At 40.8% G+C, this 19,214-nt stretch overlaps 1 protein-coding gene across 1 annotated transcript in view; it reads right to left on the reverse strand.

Annotated features, from left to right (window-relative positions):
- adgb (androglobin) overlaps positions 1-18,546 on the reverse strand; it is a 37,630-nt gene extending 19,084 nt beyond the window's left edge. The window contains 18 exon segments of the mRNA XM_054618677.1: positions 789-927; positions 1,502-1,610; positions 2,708-2,809; positions 2,980-3,043; positions 3,233-3,344; positions 4,342-4,387; positions 6,691-6,844; positions 7,423-7,516; positions 7,946-8,120; positions 9,274-9,350; positions 10,972-11,144; positions 11,883-11,969; positions 13,535-13,674; positions 15,613-15,789; positions 16,068-16,139; positions 17,487-17,579; positions 17,976-18,135; positions 18,472-18,546. Coding sequence (XP_054474652.1) covers positions 789-927; positions 1,502-1,610; positions 2,708-2,809; positions 2,980-3,043; positions 3,233-3,344; positions 4,342-4,387; positions 6,691-6,844; positions 7,423-7,516; positions 7,946-8,120; positions 9,274-9,350; positions 10,972-11,144; positions 11,883-11,969; positions 13,535-13,674; positions 15,613-15,789; positions 16,068-16,139; positions 17,487-17,579; positions 17,976-18,135; positions 18,472-18,542 — 2,045 coding nt within the window. The 5' untranslated portion in view covers positions 18,543-18,546.
- Positions 18,547-19,214: the final 668 nt, after the last annotated feature.

Genomic DNA, 19,214 nt, shown 5'->3' on the forward strand with positions numbered 1-19,214 from the left:
GGCTCAGTGGTAATTGCAATGCTGCATACCTGCACCTGACCCCAGAAACTAGGCCCTCTGCTTCTAGGCCAAGTAGCACCCATTAATAGAGACTAGGACAGATGCTTTTTACTGCTTTTCAGAGCATCTGAGAGGTAGGCAGATGTCCTCTGCTCACTGTATGATCGCTTTTAGTAGATCTCTGCCTAGCTGTACCAATCACAACAAGAGTGAAATCCTTTCACCGAAAGCTCCTAAGAGTGCTGTCCAAAAAATGCATACATATATATAATAGGTTCCCATGATGGAAATTAAAGCTCTAACCTTGGCATCATTATGATGAGCACTTATGGTAATGTAGGGTTATGAGATGTAAGTGTGAGTGGAAAAATGAAAAGATGTAATGAAAGCGATGACATTTTGTTTAGATTCTTATGTGAAATGTGAAAAAAAGTGTAAATGGCGCCAGAGAATTGTGAATATTAAGCCATCAAAACCTATGATGAGACATGACAGGTCACACTTGTAAAGGCTTTTCCTAGTATGGAGTAGAATATTTAATTAGCATTGGATGGTAATATCAGGATGTCAATATTTTTACACAGATACACAAATGTAAGTTTATAAATATAAATATAATATATGAAATGGTATACTGACGGATATACTGTACGTGGTAGAGTTAATGGGGATTACAGAGTCTGGGAACATAGATTTGCGACATCCTAATCTGATCATGAGCTTGATCTAAGCTTTTAATTGTGATCAATACAGTATACAGGCCTAAGTGTTCATTAACGCTGTCCTACCCGGGGGGTAAATTGAGCATGGCCGCCTTTGAGGAGGTGGTCTTGATGGTGAGTACTGGCAGCTGAGACTGCAGGCTTGTCCAGGAGTAGGCCTGGGCGATGAGAACGGCAGACATACATGCTGTGGACATTTCCTTTTCTATGACGTGTTGGAGAGTGGAGAAAAATGTGTACTGGTCAAACACCACAGTGAAATATCACAAACATAGGAGGTCATATTCATGGAATGTTCATAAGTGTTTTGATGAATATTTGCATAGACTGTATATTCCAAATAAGTTCTAGTATATGGTTTGTGCATACTTAGATAGAGAGTAGAGAGTGTACAAATAGGTCTGCTCCTTCAGCAGTGTCACGGATTTATCAATACACAGTACAGTAGTTAGGCTACAGAGATTTCAAAGCCAATGTTAGGGCCATAGATTTATTCAGTCAGATAAAGGATCAATGAGTTAGGCAGACCAGATTAACATATTCAATTGAACAACCCCTCTGCCTCTGCACTCCCACTGCTACTAGGGGATGGAGAGAATAGGTGGCAGGTTAACAAGGGGCATACATTTTGGTCATTTAGCTTACAAAGGGGGCTGTCATCCCCCATCATACCCCCTCATATTGCCTTCTGGCCTTACATTACATGCATCAGAAAATCCTTTTGTTTCCGAGTATCAAGGTAAGTGTGTGTGTTTGTGCGTGTGTAGATAAATCCTTACTCTCCTCAGCGGCATCTGCCCAGAGAAGCAGAGCAGAGAAGCTGATCAGGATCTGGGTAGGTTGCAGGCTGTCCACATACAGGTAGTGATTGCCTCTCACCTCTGGACACTGGTGGGGGGGGGGAGAGACAGAGACACACACATACACACTGGTATTACTTATCAGTATGGAAGCAGACAAGTAAAAAGACAAGCGAAAGAGAGAAAGAGCAGAAAGCTGTTGGGAGGACTGATGATAAACTGATAGAAGGGTGGCTTAGTTCAAGAGAAGGTGGGGGAAAAACAAAAAGGAAGAGAGGGAAAGAAGGGGAGGTAAGTGGAGGCAATAAGAAGATATAGAAAAGAGCTGAGTGAGTTAAGGAAGCTTTTAAGGTGGTACCTACATAGGAGAGGCCATTGACAGTCAATTTAGTAATGTAAGAAAAAGCCTCCAGTGAGAAAGACGGCAAGAGAGGCAAAGCAGGAGACCAAAAGATGTGCAGAAAAGAACAGATAGAGAACAAGAGAAGAGGGAGAGAACGCATACGTGTCCAGAGTGACAAGCAGACTCAGCAGTCTATAAACACAGACGTGCAAACACACATACACTTACACGTAGATCTACAAAAACCTGCGCTACACACATACGCACTGTTACTACTTTCTTTCACATGACTGCTTTTACGCTTTTGACACTAAATCATGCTAAATTTCTGTTTTCCTGGCACCAGTGAAGCAGATTACGGTTACATTTAGAATTTACTCTAACATCCTCCTCATTACTTACAAAGCTTTGCAAAGCTTACAATCTCTAGATATCCTTAAATTGCTGATCCTTCAGGAAGCTGCATCTTTTCCTCAAATAAATTACCTGTGCCTAGAGCCTACTGTTCTCTATTATTATATTATATATATTATTACTACTCTTTATACACAGCTTCTCTCCATTAATGGTGCTGTAGTAAATAATGTAGGTGCTCTGTATATATTTAAAGCTTGTGAAGCTTAGAGGTTTGCCAGACACACATCAGTTATCTGCGGGCGTCCATGTTTTCTCGAGCCGACGCAAATGGATGCATTTACATTGGAAATCGGGAATACCGACACGGAATTATCGATTTCCGACTTGCAATGGACTGCAGCATATGTACAGAGTAAGGTTAAAACACACATTTTATGCTAATTATTTGGGCTTGTGTGTGTTTCTGTGTGTTTGCATGTGTGTACTTCAGGGCTAGCTACAGTAGACGTCACAGGGAGGGATCCAGTAAGGTGTGTTGATGACCCAGTAGAGTTGGTGCTTGATGTAGTTTTGGACAAGACGGTGCTCTGCAGAACACAACAGTAAAATGAATAACAATATATCCAATACTAACAAATAGCATTAATGTGTCAAAACCACATGTGGGAAAATAAATGTAAAGTTTAGAAAATATCCGCACAGGAGACCAAAGATGTAGAAATAAGTCACTGGGTTCTTTTTATGATAAATCCTTTACCTTAAAATGTGATTTCTTGATATGATGTGGGTAGATTGGCGTTTTATGAAACACCAAGAGTTTCCTGGAAGAAAATGACAAATAAATGCAAGTTATTTTTGATCTTAGTTCTTACAAAATCAATTATAATCTTTACCACATCATTTTTAGACCCTTGAACCATCTTTTTCTCACAACTGTCTATGTTTATCTATTGGTACAATATATTTGCAGTACATAAGTACATATCTGTGTATGCGTGTGTTTGTCTCACTGAAAGCATTTAGCAAAGTCATTCAGGTCCATCCAGGTCTCCTGCAGGAGGGGTTTGACAGGAGCCGAGGGTTCCTCAGTTACAGACTTTTCCATTGCAGTTTTGGGTCGATCTGGAAGCGAGATTCATTGATGATTAATTTAGTTATTTAGAAACAGTTTTGTTGGGTTGGACATTGAGTTAGAGATAGTAGAGATATGGATTGCAAAGTACTTTAATTAATATCAGTCATTACTGTTAAAACAACTCTGCAGCATCCTAATATAGGCAAAACATGTCCTAATCAAGCTAGTAGCATGAGAGTTAAATGGTGCTTTTCATGCCACACTTAATAAAAAATAGATTTAGAATTGCCTGTGAAATCTTCCATTTCAAAATGCTGCAAGCAACAAAATGCTTTTCCTCTTGTGACTCATAGCAAGTTATCCTAGATTCAAATCATTATCTTAAACACAGTGAGCCGAATTGGCCAAACTCCCACATAATGGCATAGTGTAAGCGCACATGCACATCCATACTCCCACTCACTGACTCCCACTTTCTCAATGCATGCAGAGAAAGTCATAGACATGTGCACACAGCCACACTCTACATGAAAAAAACAAAAAAAACACACACATGCACACATGCACACATACACTTAGTTGCTCTGCCCCCAGGCTCTTCTCAAAGCGAGAAGTCTGATCAGAAAGCTGAGGCGGCGAGGGCCAGTGTCTCTGCTGCTGAGCAATGGTGGTCCGCTAACTCAAACTGCAGGTGTTACTAAGCAACTAAACGGGGGCAGAGAGAAGGCAGGGAACTGGCTTGTCATAAGGTGTAATTTCAGTCCCATCTTCTTCAAAGTGTCTTGGCCAACCGAGGAGAGAAAGATGGAAGGAGTGGAGGCGAGAAATGGAAGTATTTCTAATCATATTAACTGGACTATGCGGCACATGTGCTGTTCAAGTCGACCAATAATGAACACCTTCACTACGTTCACAACTTCGAATAAAACAGAATTAATAATCCTAATATTTGACCTCAGATAAGGCAGTCTTGTGTACAGATACAATACAGAATATTTTCGGCATGAATGAACAGCCCAGCATTGCAAAAGGAACAGCTTTTACCATTTGATATGTCATCAATGTCCTTCTTCATGTCCTTTGCAGTAACCTTAGGGACAGAGAGGGAGAGGGAGAGAAAGAGAGGGGCATGAACAGTGATTTGCTGTTAGAGTAACATCGCCAGAGATTTGCCTCCGCCCTCTAGTGATTCCATGCCAGCTGTGGTGTTGCGCCATTCTCGCCGAACACCACAGGACAAGGGACGCGGTTTAATGTGACAAGGCCTGCTCCTCTCCTGCTAAAAAAACACCACCAGGGAATACCAGCTCTGATGTACTTTGACAGTCAGTGACAGATGAGAAGTTATTGTGTTTTTAATGTTACCTCTCTTAGAGGGGAATTACTCAAAAGCTAGGATTTCATGATTGTCTGCCAATCAGAATAAAGAAATATAGCTAATGAGTCATTATTAAATCCTTCAAATACCACATACTTCTGTCAAGAGCAAGGCACAAAATGATGTGATCAGGAAAAGGGCATCACTCCACCAGGTTCCTTCATTTGAAGTTTTTTTCTTTTTGAGATAATGTAAAGTTTACTCAGCTTTGAGTAAGAATTATGGCTTTGTGTCGTGTAACTTCAGAGCAATCCCAGCCAATACACTCTGGGTGAGTCAGAGTGAGTGCGTTTGTTTGTGAGTCACCACACATTTGAATAAGTACCCTGAGGCCCAGACAGACGGAAGGAGGCATCGTGATTGGGAGGTACACTTGACCTCCTCGCCACCACTATAGCAACAATTCCACAGCAACCACAAATGTAAATGTGTGTGTTGACAAAAATGTGTTTAAAACTTTAGCTCTAAGGCATTGTATATCCCATCCACCCACAGCATGCTATTTATTAGATTGCTTACCTGTGCACAGTTAGAGGACATTCAGGCTGATAAATATTACCCACAAAGCACTTGGGATTTTATGCTGCTACTTTTGGAGCAGAAGCCATTTTGTTTTCTGTGATCAAATCACAGCTATGGGCTGATGGGTTGACGAAGGCACATTTCTATAAATCCACACTTTATGGGGTTTTATTTTCCACAGCCAGCGTAAAGTCTTTGCTCTTCAAGAAACACTCTCCATATATCACATTTTTCACTGAAGTGTACCCCAGTTCATACATAAAAAATACAAAAATACAATTAAGTTAAATATCTCTTTGTAGCTTTTGACAGTTAGTTCACAGTTAAACCAGTATCTGATTATTTTATCCACACTAATGTTGAGTGAGTAGGCCATTGAGGGTTTTAGGGACAGCATGTAACGCGACCTTCCTATATTTTAGGAGTTAGGCACAGAGGTTGATACTCTTGGCCAGTGCTGACAGAAACAGAGGGAGGGGTCAAAACAAAAAAAAACCTTCTCACTTGATGTACAGTCCCCTCAGCACGTGACCCACCACATGCCTGCGAAGAGCGGGAACACACACCGAGTAAAAATGTGGCACACATACACAGAGCAATCCACACGAGTGCCTGTGCACATGCACATCAAACCCAAATGACACATCAAATTAGTGTGTCCATACTTCCCTAGCCTAACCGCTCTATAACTGGTCACAGTTACACAAGAGGGCGATTAATATGAACTCTATTTTTTCTCTGTATGCTAGGAGTGAAGTGTAATAATGAACCCCCCAGGAGACGCAGACACTGATGGCTCACCATCTAATTGCACTGCTTTTTTCATCAGCACAGTACACGACCTCTCCCTGTATGAAACCCACGCAACCCGTTCACCACCACCCGGCACACAACAGAGGTTCTCTTTTCCCATCTGGCTGTGTTTGCTGCTCTGCTTTCATCTCTCCCTGTCCAACTGTCCCTTTATCCCTATTTTTCAGTCCCCCTCCTTTCTTATTCTGTGTAGTTGTACCCCTTCTTTACTCCTCTCTATCATTGCTTCTACTCTCATCTCTCTGTCTGTCTCTCTCTGGTGCTGCCCGCCCTCATCTGCCTTCCCTCGCTGGTTCTGTCTTTAGTGCACAAGTGCCCCTGGTCAGTGGTGGCCTGGCTGGGAGACAACAGAAGTGACTTTGAGAGTGGGGATGGCAGCCTTGTTGTCACTGACACACAGAGCTACTCTGATGAGCATTCAACTGCATACTTACAGGGGCAGACAGTGGGGGAAGACTGAAAATAGGAAATATCATACAGCTGCTGCTATCTTAGTTGTTGGACAACAAGCATTACGCTGAGCTGCACAGATCCTTATATCGCTTTACATAAATGCCTTGGGTATCCACAATTTACTGAGGTTATTTTGTTCAACAACAAGATGCTCTTTAAAATGTCAAACACACACGCCAAATATATAAATCACCTCTGTGCCCCAGCAGACAGTAGTTTCTCTGTACCTCTATTTTGTCTTTTGTGCCGTTTGGTGAGTCAGTGGTGACTTCAGCTGCATCAGGCTGGAGGCCTTCTCGGTGTTCGCTCTCCTCTCTCTCAGCAATGGACACCAGAGGGGATCCATGGGAACGTTTCCTCTGAGAGCTCTCCTTGGCATCTCTGTTATGTGGACACACAGCACATGCATGCATCATATCATAATCACAACAAACACGTATCTCATCACATGGTAACACATTTAGAAGCAATACATCATATCATCTACAAACGAGTCATGCATGTCACATAATAGACCTCAAATGAAACCAGAACAACATAACAGTGTAACATCGTAACACTGCTTTGATATGTGATTTTTTTTTTGTTAAACAATGTAGGCAAACATTTCTTTAAGCGGGTCTAGTAATAGTTAAGTGGGAAAAATCAATCTTTATAACATTGTAGGCTTCTGTATGCTAGTTTGATTTATTCAACTGCTACCTGTAAATCATTGCGCTGTTGCAGGGAGAACTGGGGAAGAGATAGAGGTAGAGTACGAGGATGAGGAAAAGACTAATGAGATCATGATAATGTTCATTTTTGATCCCCAGATGGAGGCTGTTTTCCTGCTTTGCTTTCTCTACAGTGAGGTCACAGTGAAGGTTAGCTAGTATAGAAAAGTGAAATACTCTTTAAACAATATAGTTAAATTAGCAGAAGAGCCGGACAACAGTTTTAGATCATTTAGGTGTACTCACAACTCAGGGATCGGGCCAACGCTACTCTTGACATTGTAGGAGAGAAAAGGGCTGGCAACCTCAATGAACTGTTCTGGTTTTGACAAAGGAAGCACTACGAAAAGAAAAAAGGGAAGAGAAAAAAAAGTCTCGCACATCATGCCAGCACTACTTTTTTTACACTCTGACTCTTTTTACTGCATTTTTTGTTTCACCCACAGATGAGCTGATGTCAGATATGCCTGAGCCAGCAGCTATTTTCATTACAGAAATAGTTAAGCTATCCTCCTCCTTTTTTCATTTCAGCATGCGATACTGTATGCCCTCTGTACAGCGGGTTCTGAATATCCTGCATTAACACTTACTCTCCTTTCTAGTCATATTTATTTATGAAATTCACCTACACACTATCACATAATTTGTGCTTTTCTATTTATTTGAAATCCTCCCACTGCATCCTACTCCTGGTTTCACCCTCTCTAGGATTGTTTTTTTTTCCAAACTTCATTTTCATTTCCGGCCTCCTTCTCTGTCTCTCACGCACTTTGTGGTTCATCGGTGACCGTGATCTCCTTCCGCCGGCGGATGAGTTTCCATTGGGGTACAGGTGGATGTTTGGGTGGTGCCTCCAGCGGGCATGCCCTGGTTCTTGTCAACAGGACAATGTGGCTGTACAGCAAGGAGAGACCGCACTGACGAAGAAACTCTGAGGAATTAGCCTGTGTACCCGCATATAGACAAATGCACAGAAATAAACAGACATGCAATACTTACTCATGAACATACATAAATGCAGTTTAAAACATATTCTCCCATACTGAGAATTACTGTCACCTGTAACCAACTACAGAAGAATCAAATCTGTAGAAGGGATTCTGACCAAGGATCAGAGACTGAAGGTGATAGAACACCTCCAACAAAAGAAACTCCTGTCAAATAATCATCCTTAGCATAGATGTAAATAATAAATCAAGCGAAGCCTGTTGAGGCGAGGCATCCAAATAGAACACACCATGCCCCCAGGTCACAAGCACTGTTATGTTTCATCTCCACCACCCACTGTTACTTTCTCAATTACATTTTTCACATTACTGTTCTAAATCACAGAGGTGATTAAGACGGTATATATTTTTAAAAGCACTGAAACAATTATATACATGTTTTCACATAGTAACGTGAGAGTTAATGTAATTCAATTTCCCCATTTAAAAATTATTCTGTCACTTATTTGAATCCATATTGGTCAACACAAAAATGAGCGAGAATGTCTCCATGAAGGTTAAACCTTAAAGATGCTTTATATGAGATTGGGAACATTTTGATTGCTCCAACAGCTCTAAACATTGTGACGCCTCAGCCGCTAACGTAATTAATGGTGCTAACAGCCCTAATAGTTCAAACTACAGCAAACATGCTGACAGAGCTAACAGTGTTCACCTGTAGGATAACTGGAAGATTGAGTGCTGGGCTTCCGTGATAAAGCTGTGGGTCAGGTCGCCGTTATCAGCTGTAGACACCATATGCAAGCAGTTCAGAGCGGTGGCCGGGAGCTAGCCAGTGGGGCACGCTCACATGTACAATCATGCACTAGGAGCATGTTTGATCTCCCTCGACACATCTTTAAAATGCTCATGGAGACATTCTGGAAAGATTGCATCTAGACTATGTAGTATTTGCATCACAATGTGAATCTCTCTACTGTAGGCGTCCAAATCTGTAATGAGAATCTGAGTGCAATCTACAGTAGGTGAAATCTTATTTTCATTGATGCAAATGCTTCTCGTTGCAGCGTGGCTGATGTACAAAACCTGCATTGAATGAGAATGTGTATGCATAGCTAGCGAGAGAGGAGGAATAGAGAAAAAGACAAACCATTTGTCCAAACCCAAAGGAGTTGTTATGTGGCTGTAATGGGTAGTAGCTGGCACACACCACTACCTCGGGGGTACCTGAGAAATGCACACAAAGAAGACTGACATTCAAAAGCAGGTAAGTATCAGAATATGCAAACTCACAGTAACACACAAACACACACACTCCAACATGGACACCCATGCAAAATGACTGTAAACCCTGGACTGCATCAGTGCAAAGTAGATTTAACCAAGACACTGACATGATTGACTGACTGATTCAACATATTGATAAAACAAACAAAATTAAACAGATTTTACACTTCCAAATCGATGTAAAGTGTAACCCTGGAGATGTGAAAGCACTGTTGGCCTCCACATGTATAAATAAGGCAACAGGAGAGTATCTAGGTTATCTATGGATGGCCCTGCCCCCCATGCATCTCGGAGTATGGTATAAGAAGCACATGAGCCAGGGGACATGGAAAATCAATTTGAAGGACCATAGTGAAGAGAGATTGGAGCACTGCTACACTAATATAAAGGCTACACATTAACAATTGAACAGAGAAGTGGTTCTCATTCTGCATTTCAATTTATGCATTTCAATTTATACATATACTACAGAGGGCACCAAAAAGAGAGAGAGAGAAAGAATGTTAAGGGATTTTTTGTGTTTGCATGCTTGTATGTGAGCACCATGTATTGCATGTCCCTAAAGGATAAATGTTCTGTGAAGTAATATTACTTTGTGCATGCATGGCATTACAATATGTTAGTAATACCCAACACTTTCATTATTGTAAACATATGGAATTGTAGAAGAGACCAAGTAACAAATTACTGGCAGAGAGAGCAGGTGGGTAAATATCAAAGCAAGAGGGAGGGAATTTAATTAGTACTGCGGCCCACTCATGGCAATGTGAATATGTTGTTATACTTAATTCTTCCTTGAATTAATTGTACAGCCTTTAAAACAGCCTTTACTGTATATTTCATGACCTGAAACAACTCCAAGCCACACACTCTTTTCTGAGGACACGTTTCAATCCTGCCTTCATCACATCAACCATATTCCACTTGTAAAGGCTCTTCTGCCCTGAGGGAACACCAAATAATTCACCCTGCCACTGCTCCCTCTGCTGGTTTATTTATAGTCCACCATACACGCATTAACCCTCCCTGCGCTACATAATACATGGACTTTGGAAAACAGGAAGTGATGCTTGAAACAACAGGAAAGAGGCAGAGGGGCAATAGCTGGAAATTGAGGTAAGTTGCAGGATGGCACGATAGTGACCAACGGCCTGGAGTCCTAAAGTAAATCACCAAGCAATACTATAAATGTTAAAAGGTTTAAGGGTAATTACTGCTATAAGAGAATTGAATCATTGATAAGCTTGAGTTTTTGCAGGACAATGAAATATTCATCGTCATGCACCATAGAAGTTGAATTATGGATGCAGAGGGAGAAAAATGGAGATTTACACACTGTGCATTCACACACATACTGTATACAAATATGTAGTACAGTATTGCACATATACACAGACAATGGATGACTGATTTAATTGACTTAATTTAATGTCCAAGCAAAGTGTGTTATTGAAGTGTATGTTTCCGGGTATGCACGTGTGCATATTTATTTGCCTTTCTGTGTTTGTATGTCTTTATATGTGTGTGTGTGTGTGTGTGTGTGTCTGTTCACACTTCAGACCTTTACTTGTCTCTGGCTCGGTCATCTCACTCTTGCTTTCATTACAGATGGAACGTCTCCCTGCAGCTGGATCTGCAGTCTGAGACTTTCTCTCCGGCAAACTCTCATCTGGGTGTGTAAATATGGGAATGGTGTCTTGTAAGAAATCCCACGTTTTTCCCAGGTTTACAGACCTGAGAGGAAGTTAAAGAAACTAGGTTACAGGCTAAAAGGGATGACATTATTATAAAATCTAAAAAAAAACATTTTTATAAAAAATGTATGTCTGAGCTGGATTTGAAAACAGTAGGAGATGATGTAAATAAAATCCTATGCATGCATGTATGTGTATATGTGTGTGTGTGTGTGTGTGTGGGGGGGGGGGGGGTACATGCACATAAGACTGCAAACCCATGCGTCACGAATCAATCTGAAACACAAACACTGTCATGCTCAGTGTTTGTACGTATTGATAGACTCCCAAGGCGACCCACTAACAGCAGGTAACCTGCTGAGCAAGAGAAGAAAACACTCCCAGCTCCTCTCCAAAACACTGTTGCCCATTAAAGTTCCATCACAGACAGGATGAGATTCTCCACTCCATACTGCCTCTCCTCCCTCTTTATTAGACATTTTCTTGTTTCCATTTTAGACCTGAGCTGTTTTCCCCTAAAGAGTGACTTTCCATATTATTGTAGACAAATACACTTCTCTCTCTCCCTCTTTGTTCCAGTATACTTTACAAATCGTTAGACTGTGCGAGTGCATTTAATGCCACAGCCTTTATTGTGATAAAACTGAGGATAGTCAGTTTAATTCTCACAAGCATTCTATTAACAAAGGCACAATTATGGGGGACACTTATGTTAACATTTAGAACAAGTTGCAGAAGACAGCAGTACAAGAGCGGAGTAGACCAATGAGGACCTTACTTTATCGGACAGATTTCTGGGATCCAGCCAGTGAGGGTGTGGATAAAGGTGAACTCACCCATCTCTCCGTAGACCTCAGACACTACACTGAGAAACACACAAGGAACGGTTTAAAATAAGAAAAGACAACCGTGCAAGAAACAATTCAAACAACACATTGTGGCATTTGCAGTGCTCTCAAATGGAACTTGTGAGGTCACGGTTTCAACATGTGAAATAGCAAATATGCTTTACACTCAAGTGATAGAACTCATGACAAAGATGTTGCATAGCAACCCACAATAAAAATGGACGTCCCTCTCTCTTGTTTACTGTCTTTATTTTAGCATAATTAGAAGGAATGACACCACAATAAAGATCACTAAGGTATCTGACAACTGATTTTGAGGAGTGTATGTCTGCATCCTTGGACACAATTCAAAGTCCAACCGATGGCTGCAACAGCTCTGATTGGTCCACAGTCATAATACCCGTGCAAGTGAAATCAACACAACTTGATCAGTAATGCCACAGCCCATACTCACTTCAGAAATGCTACTCAGCACCAAATGATGGAGCCCTCAAATATATATTTTTAACAAAAAAAAGACTAGTGCGAGTCCCAGCAGACACATGGGCAAAGTTTGGTACTAGTTCAGTATGAAGCACTTTCACTATGACTCATAAATAATTCAGAAGAAGAAAGGCTCCTTTGTTTCCTGTCTTGGATGAAACATTAATGTCCCGATCTTATGTGGACACAGCCACCTTTACACACGCCACGTTGCCCCATCATAGACACACACAGTGTCAGTCTGTCACCAAATTCGAGACAGCCCAAGGCAGAGATTAGGTCAGGTGAAGGTTTGGCTTAGTCAGCAAAACTCACTCTGTGGGTGTTCTTGTGTAGGAGTGTGAGCTTGAAATAGTTCAGCTCACTCTGTAAGGTTCAACATGCACATACGTGTAATCCAGGATATTAACATCCTCAATCCCAATTTGTTTTGAAAATTCTCCTTCAGTAACTTTAAAGTAGAGCGTACTCTGTTAAGCATGTTAACATAGAGACCCGCATTTAAAAAGGTGCTTGATACGACATTTGGAGCCGTGAGCTAGCCAGTGGGGCACGCTCACGTGCACATACATGTACTTAAAGCATGCACCACTGGCCCGTCACAAAGCAAGGAGAGGTTCATTCTCTGCACAGGTAGACATTACTCATCTGTATCTTCACATAGAAAGTACACATTTTGTATCTTCAAAAACACTGATCTTGACTAGATTTTAAAATAAATCTCTGTGGCTTTCATTAATGTCTTTGAATTGGAAGGGTCAAAATATCGTTAAAAATCAGTTAGTAAATGACATTTTGTTCATGCGAATCACAGAGGAATCACTGCACCATAATTATTTGGAAATTTGGCAATAGCATCACCCTGTATTCTACTTTACTTAGTGTACAGTGTTAGTATACAGAGTAAGTACGCATAGTGTGTGTTTTATTTTTTACAGTGGTCTGATTAGGGTCAGGCTGCATTGCGTAAACATACTTGGAATAAGCTTGAGTCTTTTCTTCAGCCCTCTTACTTAAGACTATTATTAGGGTTTCCCAACTCCTTATGGCAGTAGTAAGATATTTATGTATGTTTCAGCTGGAATGTACAGTCACTCACTTTGTGTTGGCCACTTTAATAAGAGCCTTGGCTAACAACATTGGCCACAGCTCTGACTGACAGGTGGAGACAGGAAGAAGGAGGTTGTTTTCTTCATCAAATGGCATCGAATCATCTATTGTTATCTTCCTCCAGCAACCCTAAAAGCAAGGGAGAAAGACACAGTGAGTGAACGTATGGCAAAACAATCAATGCACATCAAATAGTAGTTCTAAGAACGTTTTGTTCTCCAGAATGGAGCATTGCCTTCAGGACGAGTACTGAAGTAACACTGGCATCGGCTGGTTAGCTATCAGCTGATTCATCCATGCGTACTATCATCGTCTCATTGACAGCTATCAGCTGACTAGTAACATCCAATAACAATCATACAAGTGTACTACGTAGCCTTCCCAACCTTATGATTCAAACTTTTATTTGCCAATACATGAATGCCAATACTGATCGCAAAGGCAGCTCCCTCAAACACCCCAAACCCCTCCAAATGTGCTAAGATTTTGGTAGTTATCTCTCTACTAGGATCCAATTCACGCAGGCTAACACGTTTCACTGATTGTTTAGTATAGTTTGTTATATCCAGATTCCTTCCAAATTTAACTTTATAACCATTTGCATGTAAAAGTCTTTACCAAAAGTCAGTAGATGGTGTTGTGGAATACAACTAGATTTAAAAGGTAATAAGAGGAGCTTAACCTCAAACTCTCTGATCCATTGGCCTCACATTCCAACACCTCTCCTAGCATTAGCTACCTTATGCTTGCATATCCTGTTTGGTGTCAGAGCTTGTTACATGCTGTCTGTGGAGTGGTCTGTCTACTGGCCATCTGGGGCAGTTTCACACTGCTTGTAGGAAGAAGCAGCACAAGCAAGTGATAATCTGACTGACTGTTCACAGCTGTGCCTCTCCTTATCTATCAAAGCAGGACTAGATAGAGTGTGGGCGAGCACACTTTCCTTTTCTTGCTTGTTCTTCCACGTTTTTGTCGAGCCATCACCTCGAGGAGGAGCTCCATGTGTTTGCAGATTGGGTAAACTCAAAGGGGGAAAGAGGAAGAAAAGCAGGAATGGAGAGACAGAGTTGTAGGACTGTGAAAAATAAGGTGACAAAATGAGAATGGAATGGATATTCACAGCGGCGTGAAGGAGAAAAAAAAAATCAGTGAGGAACAATATATAATCGTATGAGCAGGGGAGAAAACGAGTATCCAGAAACAGGCGAGGAAATGGGAGGGGCTGTTGGGGGCTGGGTGCTTAATGCCATCCCAACAACCATCTGTTAGCGTGCTATGGTTGGCACGGGGACTGCTGCCTACAACCGTGTCATGCTTGTTTGTCAAGGCAGTCAAGAGTCACAGTGGTACAGAACACAATCATTTTTAGCTCTGTCTTTTTTCTCTCTCTCGCTGACCCAAATTGTTGTGCTGGAAGAAGTTCCCTGTCTGAAAGGACACATTGATGTATTATCCCCTACTTAGAGATCTGTGGCAAGCAACACACATATTGAAACTCACAGGCCAGCGACTTAAAGCTGTATCACAATGCAATGAAGAGCTTTATTTAAATGAGAAAAAGAATCATTACAATTGCATATAATCAATATGATTGACATTGCAGTGTACAAATCCCTCTCAGGGTTGTGCCCTCTCTCATGGTCTTACTAGGCATATATACCCAACTTGAGCCTTGCTCTCTGAGAAGCAGTTAACTCCGGTAAAACCTTATCTATCTATTCATCAGGGGTTATATGAAGCCCGGCCACTTTTGGCACAGTAGTGAGACTGATTGATTTGAGCTCTGAGTTTCTCATCCCTTCCCCCATCCATCCCTCAGTCCATCCCCATCCCCCTTGCATCTGCTGCATCCTATGTGGTTTGGTCTTCTGAACATTACAATGCAATGCAATTTCATGTCATCCATTGCCTCAAATGTGCCTCTGAAAATGTCTGATTAACAAATTCAGGTATTGTGAAGCATTGACTTCATCTGCAATGATATCACCATTTTTGAGTTACCTACAACGACATTTTAAAAGACTATGTGAGAATGGGTGTTTGTGTGCATGCGTGTCACAGGCTCACCATCCAATAGAGTCTGACCACGTATTTCCCATAGTTGTTGTAGAGAGGCACATGACCTTTCGCCACCTTACACAGCGAGTAGATGTGCTCCCAAGGTCTCCAACAATCATGTTCTGTATTTGTGCGGTTATGCAGCGTCCAAACAATACAGATCTCACTGATGACCCACCTCATCAGCTTGAGCGAAGATGGAGGAGAGAAGGGAGACAAAATAAATCATGAGTTTAACAAATACCGAACAATCTTTAAATCTATTACCCGAATCCTCAATTATCTGATCCATCATTTACAAAATCAATAGGGCATGGCATTACCCCAGCCTAATTCATTTCTGTCAATCAAACGTTACCCTGTCTGACATCTGAATTACACCATCCAAGTGCTGATCAATACTGTTTACCAAAAAGTCATTGCAATCTTTCATAGAAAAGTAGAAAACAATAGTTGACACTAACCTCACTGCAAATCAGATGATCATTGGGGGAGATTAGGTCAAAGGTCACTTGATTTTCAACAACGGTGAGACTCTAAAATAAAGCACATCATTGTTTTTATTGAAGGCACAGACTGAAACATTCCCCTGAGAAGTTTAGCACCTTCACAGCCAGATGATTGACTGACAAACTCAAGTTCGGTGTGTGGCAGAATCTCTCCAAATCATTCACTGCATTAACACAGGGGTCAACCAGCTTTCAAAATATTTCTGTCATGCGTCACGTCTTCCAAATTGACATGAATATGTAACCTGCTTAGCACTTCTCTGCTCATCCCAGGTCCTAAACTGGTCTCACCTTGCCATGATACTCCCAAGACTGTGTCTGGGATGAATAATTCACTACCAAGTTAATAGACTCTACTAAGTTACAAATTAAAAATAAATTAATGGGTCAGATGATGGCAAGAGAGCTCAGCTGCAGGTCATCGTAGGTTGTGTTTTCTCCCATCATCACAGCAACTCTAAGTGAGAGCGAAACTTTACATTTTTTTTGACAATTAAAACTGGCTTTGTAAATACAGACTGGTATAGACTGATGAAGAGAGTGTTTCACAGTAGAGCTGACGCAGTGCCTGCATCTGCACGGCTGATTGCTTTTGTGATTAACTTGTGTTCCTCTTCTATGAAATTAAAGAAATGCTTTTGACATCTTGAGTGAAAAGGCAGCATGTGACCTGTCAAGGACTAATTCAAAAAGCAGGAAGCTTCCCGTAATTGCTCCATATAGCACTTAGAGGGGGGTAACTGAAAAGTGGAGCGATGCAATTAAACTTCATTGGAAGCAACTAGAGAGCAGATTTGCTTAACTACATTCCACACTGTGTGGCAAAGACATACACTTTGTAAATACATCTAATAGCTGCAAGACTTTTTTATCAGAAGATGAATCATTTAGTCTATGTAAATCCATGTAATCTTTTAGTCATTTAATCTACAAAATGGTAAATATAGACAAATGACCACAAAAGGCTATAGGAAGACAATATTGTCATAAAAGGGATTCTTTATTTCTGACAAACAATCCAAAATTCAACATAAATCAATTAAAAGTGATATGGGGAGAAAATAGCAGCTCTAAAGAAATCATACAGACAAATGTGTATTTTTGAATGGCAAATTATATTCACCATTACTTTATAAAAAAGTATAATCAATTTGTTATGTCATTTGAGATGAAATTATTTAATCACTTATAAGTGTACACCTGTATGACACATATTTAGCTACTGTTTATTATTGTCACATACATAGTGTGGTATACATCACAGTCCAAGCATAAAGCACTTTTATCATTATAAAGTGACATGGGATAACTGTCATTGTTCTAGCCAGAGACTAACCAGAAACCATATCATTAACATAGAAACATGAAGGTTACCTTGTTGACAATGAACTCTGTAGGACGCTTCCAGGAGTGCACTTTCATAGATGGAGGCAGTGAAATTTTTCCCTCAGGATCTTCAAAAAATGGCTGCAGACAAAAGCAAACAATAGTGAGTGTAATATACAGTACCAGTCAAAAGTTCGGACACACCTTCTCATTCAATGGTTTTTCTTTATTTTTATTTTTTTCTCCATTGTAGATTAATATTGAAGACATCCAAACTATGAAGGAACGCATATGGAATTATGTGGTAAACAAACAAATGCTCAACAAACCAGAATATGTTTTATATTTGAGATCCTTCAAAGTAGTTGAATGAGAAGGTGTGTCCAAACTTTTCACTGGTATTGTATAAAGTACAATGAAAAATAATCAACATAATGTCAGTCTTAAAGTGGATTTGAGGCAAAATATCCACTTTCCAATGCAGTGTAAAGTATATGTTGCTCATGGGAAATCAAATTATTTAAACTCCAGATTTACAGCATTGTGATTCTTGGTCGTCTTTCCGTCTTCAGCTCCTTTACTTGAGTCCCATTTCTCCTTGTTGACTTCTGCATCATTCCACTCAGGCCAAATGGGAAATCTGCATCTCCATAAACCTCCTAGGCTCTCAGAGGAAGTGGCTGCTAGGGACGCTGGTCTGAAATGATGACACACACACACTCTTAATGTTAATTTGTTCTTGGCTTCCCTTTTGTCAATATTTAGCAGCAAAACTAACCAGCTCAGTGGCAGAGATTCAGTCTGGAGTAAAACCACCAAATACTTGTTTACCCTCTCATTCTGGCTAGCTGTTTACATCTTTCTATTACATAACCCAGTGAAACCAGCCACAGTTCGAGGATGACGTCACGGCCGGCAGGCTTCCTGAATGCTAACATTAGCCGCTAGCTCACTCAGTTTATTGATGATGTGTTGCTCACGCTAACTACAGCTGGCCTTAATTAACGCTCATTACATCATTACCCAAACTCACTCAGTCTGTCGGTCGGATAAAGAGACTTTACTTAAGGAGGACTCCTTTTTCTTGGGCTGTGTCTTAGACATTGCACTAAGATCCGAACAAGTCGAGTAGCGTGCCAGAGGTGCATTTGTTTGGTTGTGCTCTTTAAGAGTTGACTCGTTGCTAAGCAACGTGGCTTCAATGTGGGCGGGGTCTAGAGCTGTTGCGTCACTTGTTTCTTTACAGTTTCTCATATACAGTCATTTATTTACAGATATACTGAAATTATAGCCTCAAACTGTGTTGTAGAGTTGATTCAATACCTTTCTGGAACCATTTTGATAAAAGTGTAACAGTAGAGTGTGCATTTTCCTGAAGGAAATGGTATTGGATTGCATTGTAGTGCCTCAAGGTGATGCACACACATATACTGTAACACTGACAACTGGAGCACAGTTTATAAGGAAATATAGGCAACACTCTGGATGAAAAGCAATCCATCACAATGCTGTCAAATTGCCAACTTTCTCTGAAATGCATGCTGAAATACGTTTTCAGTATTGGCACAGCATTAATGATTACACACAACACAACTGGCAAGCCACCATTGTATTCCTGGTCTGGAAAAACAGTTAGGTGTGTGAAAGAGCACAAGCTGCAGTGGTGAGAGCTCAGTGTCTGATGACTATCACACACTGTTTCTTGAGTGGAATCACATGGTCCTGTGTGTTTGTCTCTCTTTCTTTCTCTCTCTCTCTCCCTCTCTCTCACACACA

This window comes from Anoplopoma fimbria, chromosome 18, assembly GCF_027596085.1.
Source record: "Anoplopoma fimbria isolate UVic2021 breed Golden Eagle Sablefish chromosome 18, Afim_UVic_2022, whole genome shotgun sequence".
Taxonomy (NCBI): Eukaryota; Metazoa; Chordata; class Actinopteri; order Perciformes; family Anoplopomatidae; genus Anoplopoma; species Anoplopoma fimbria.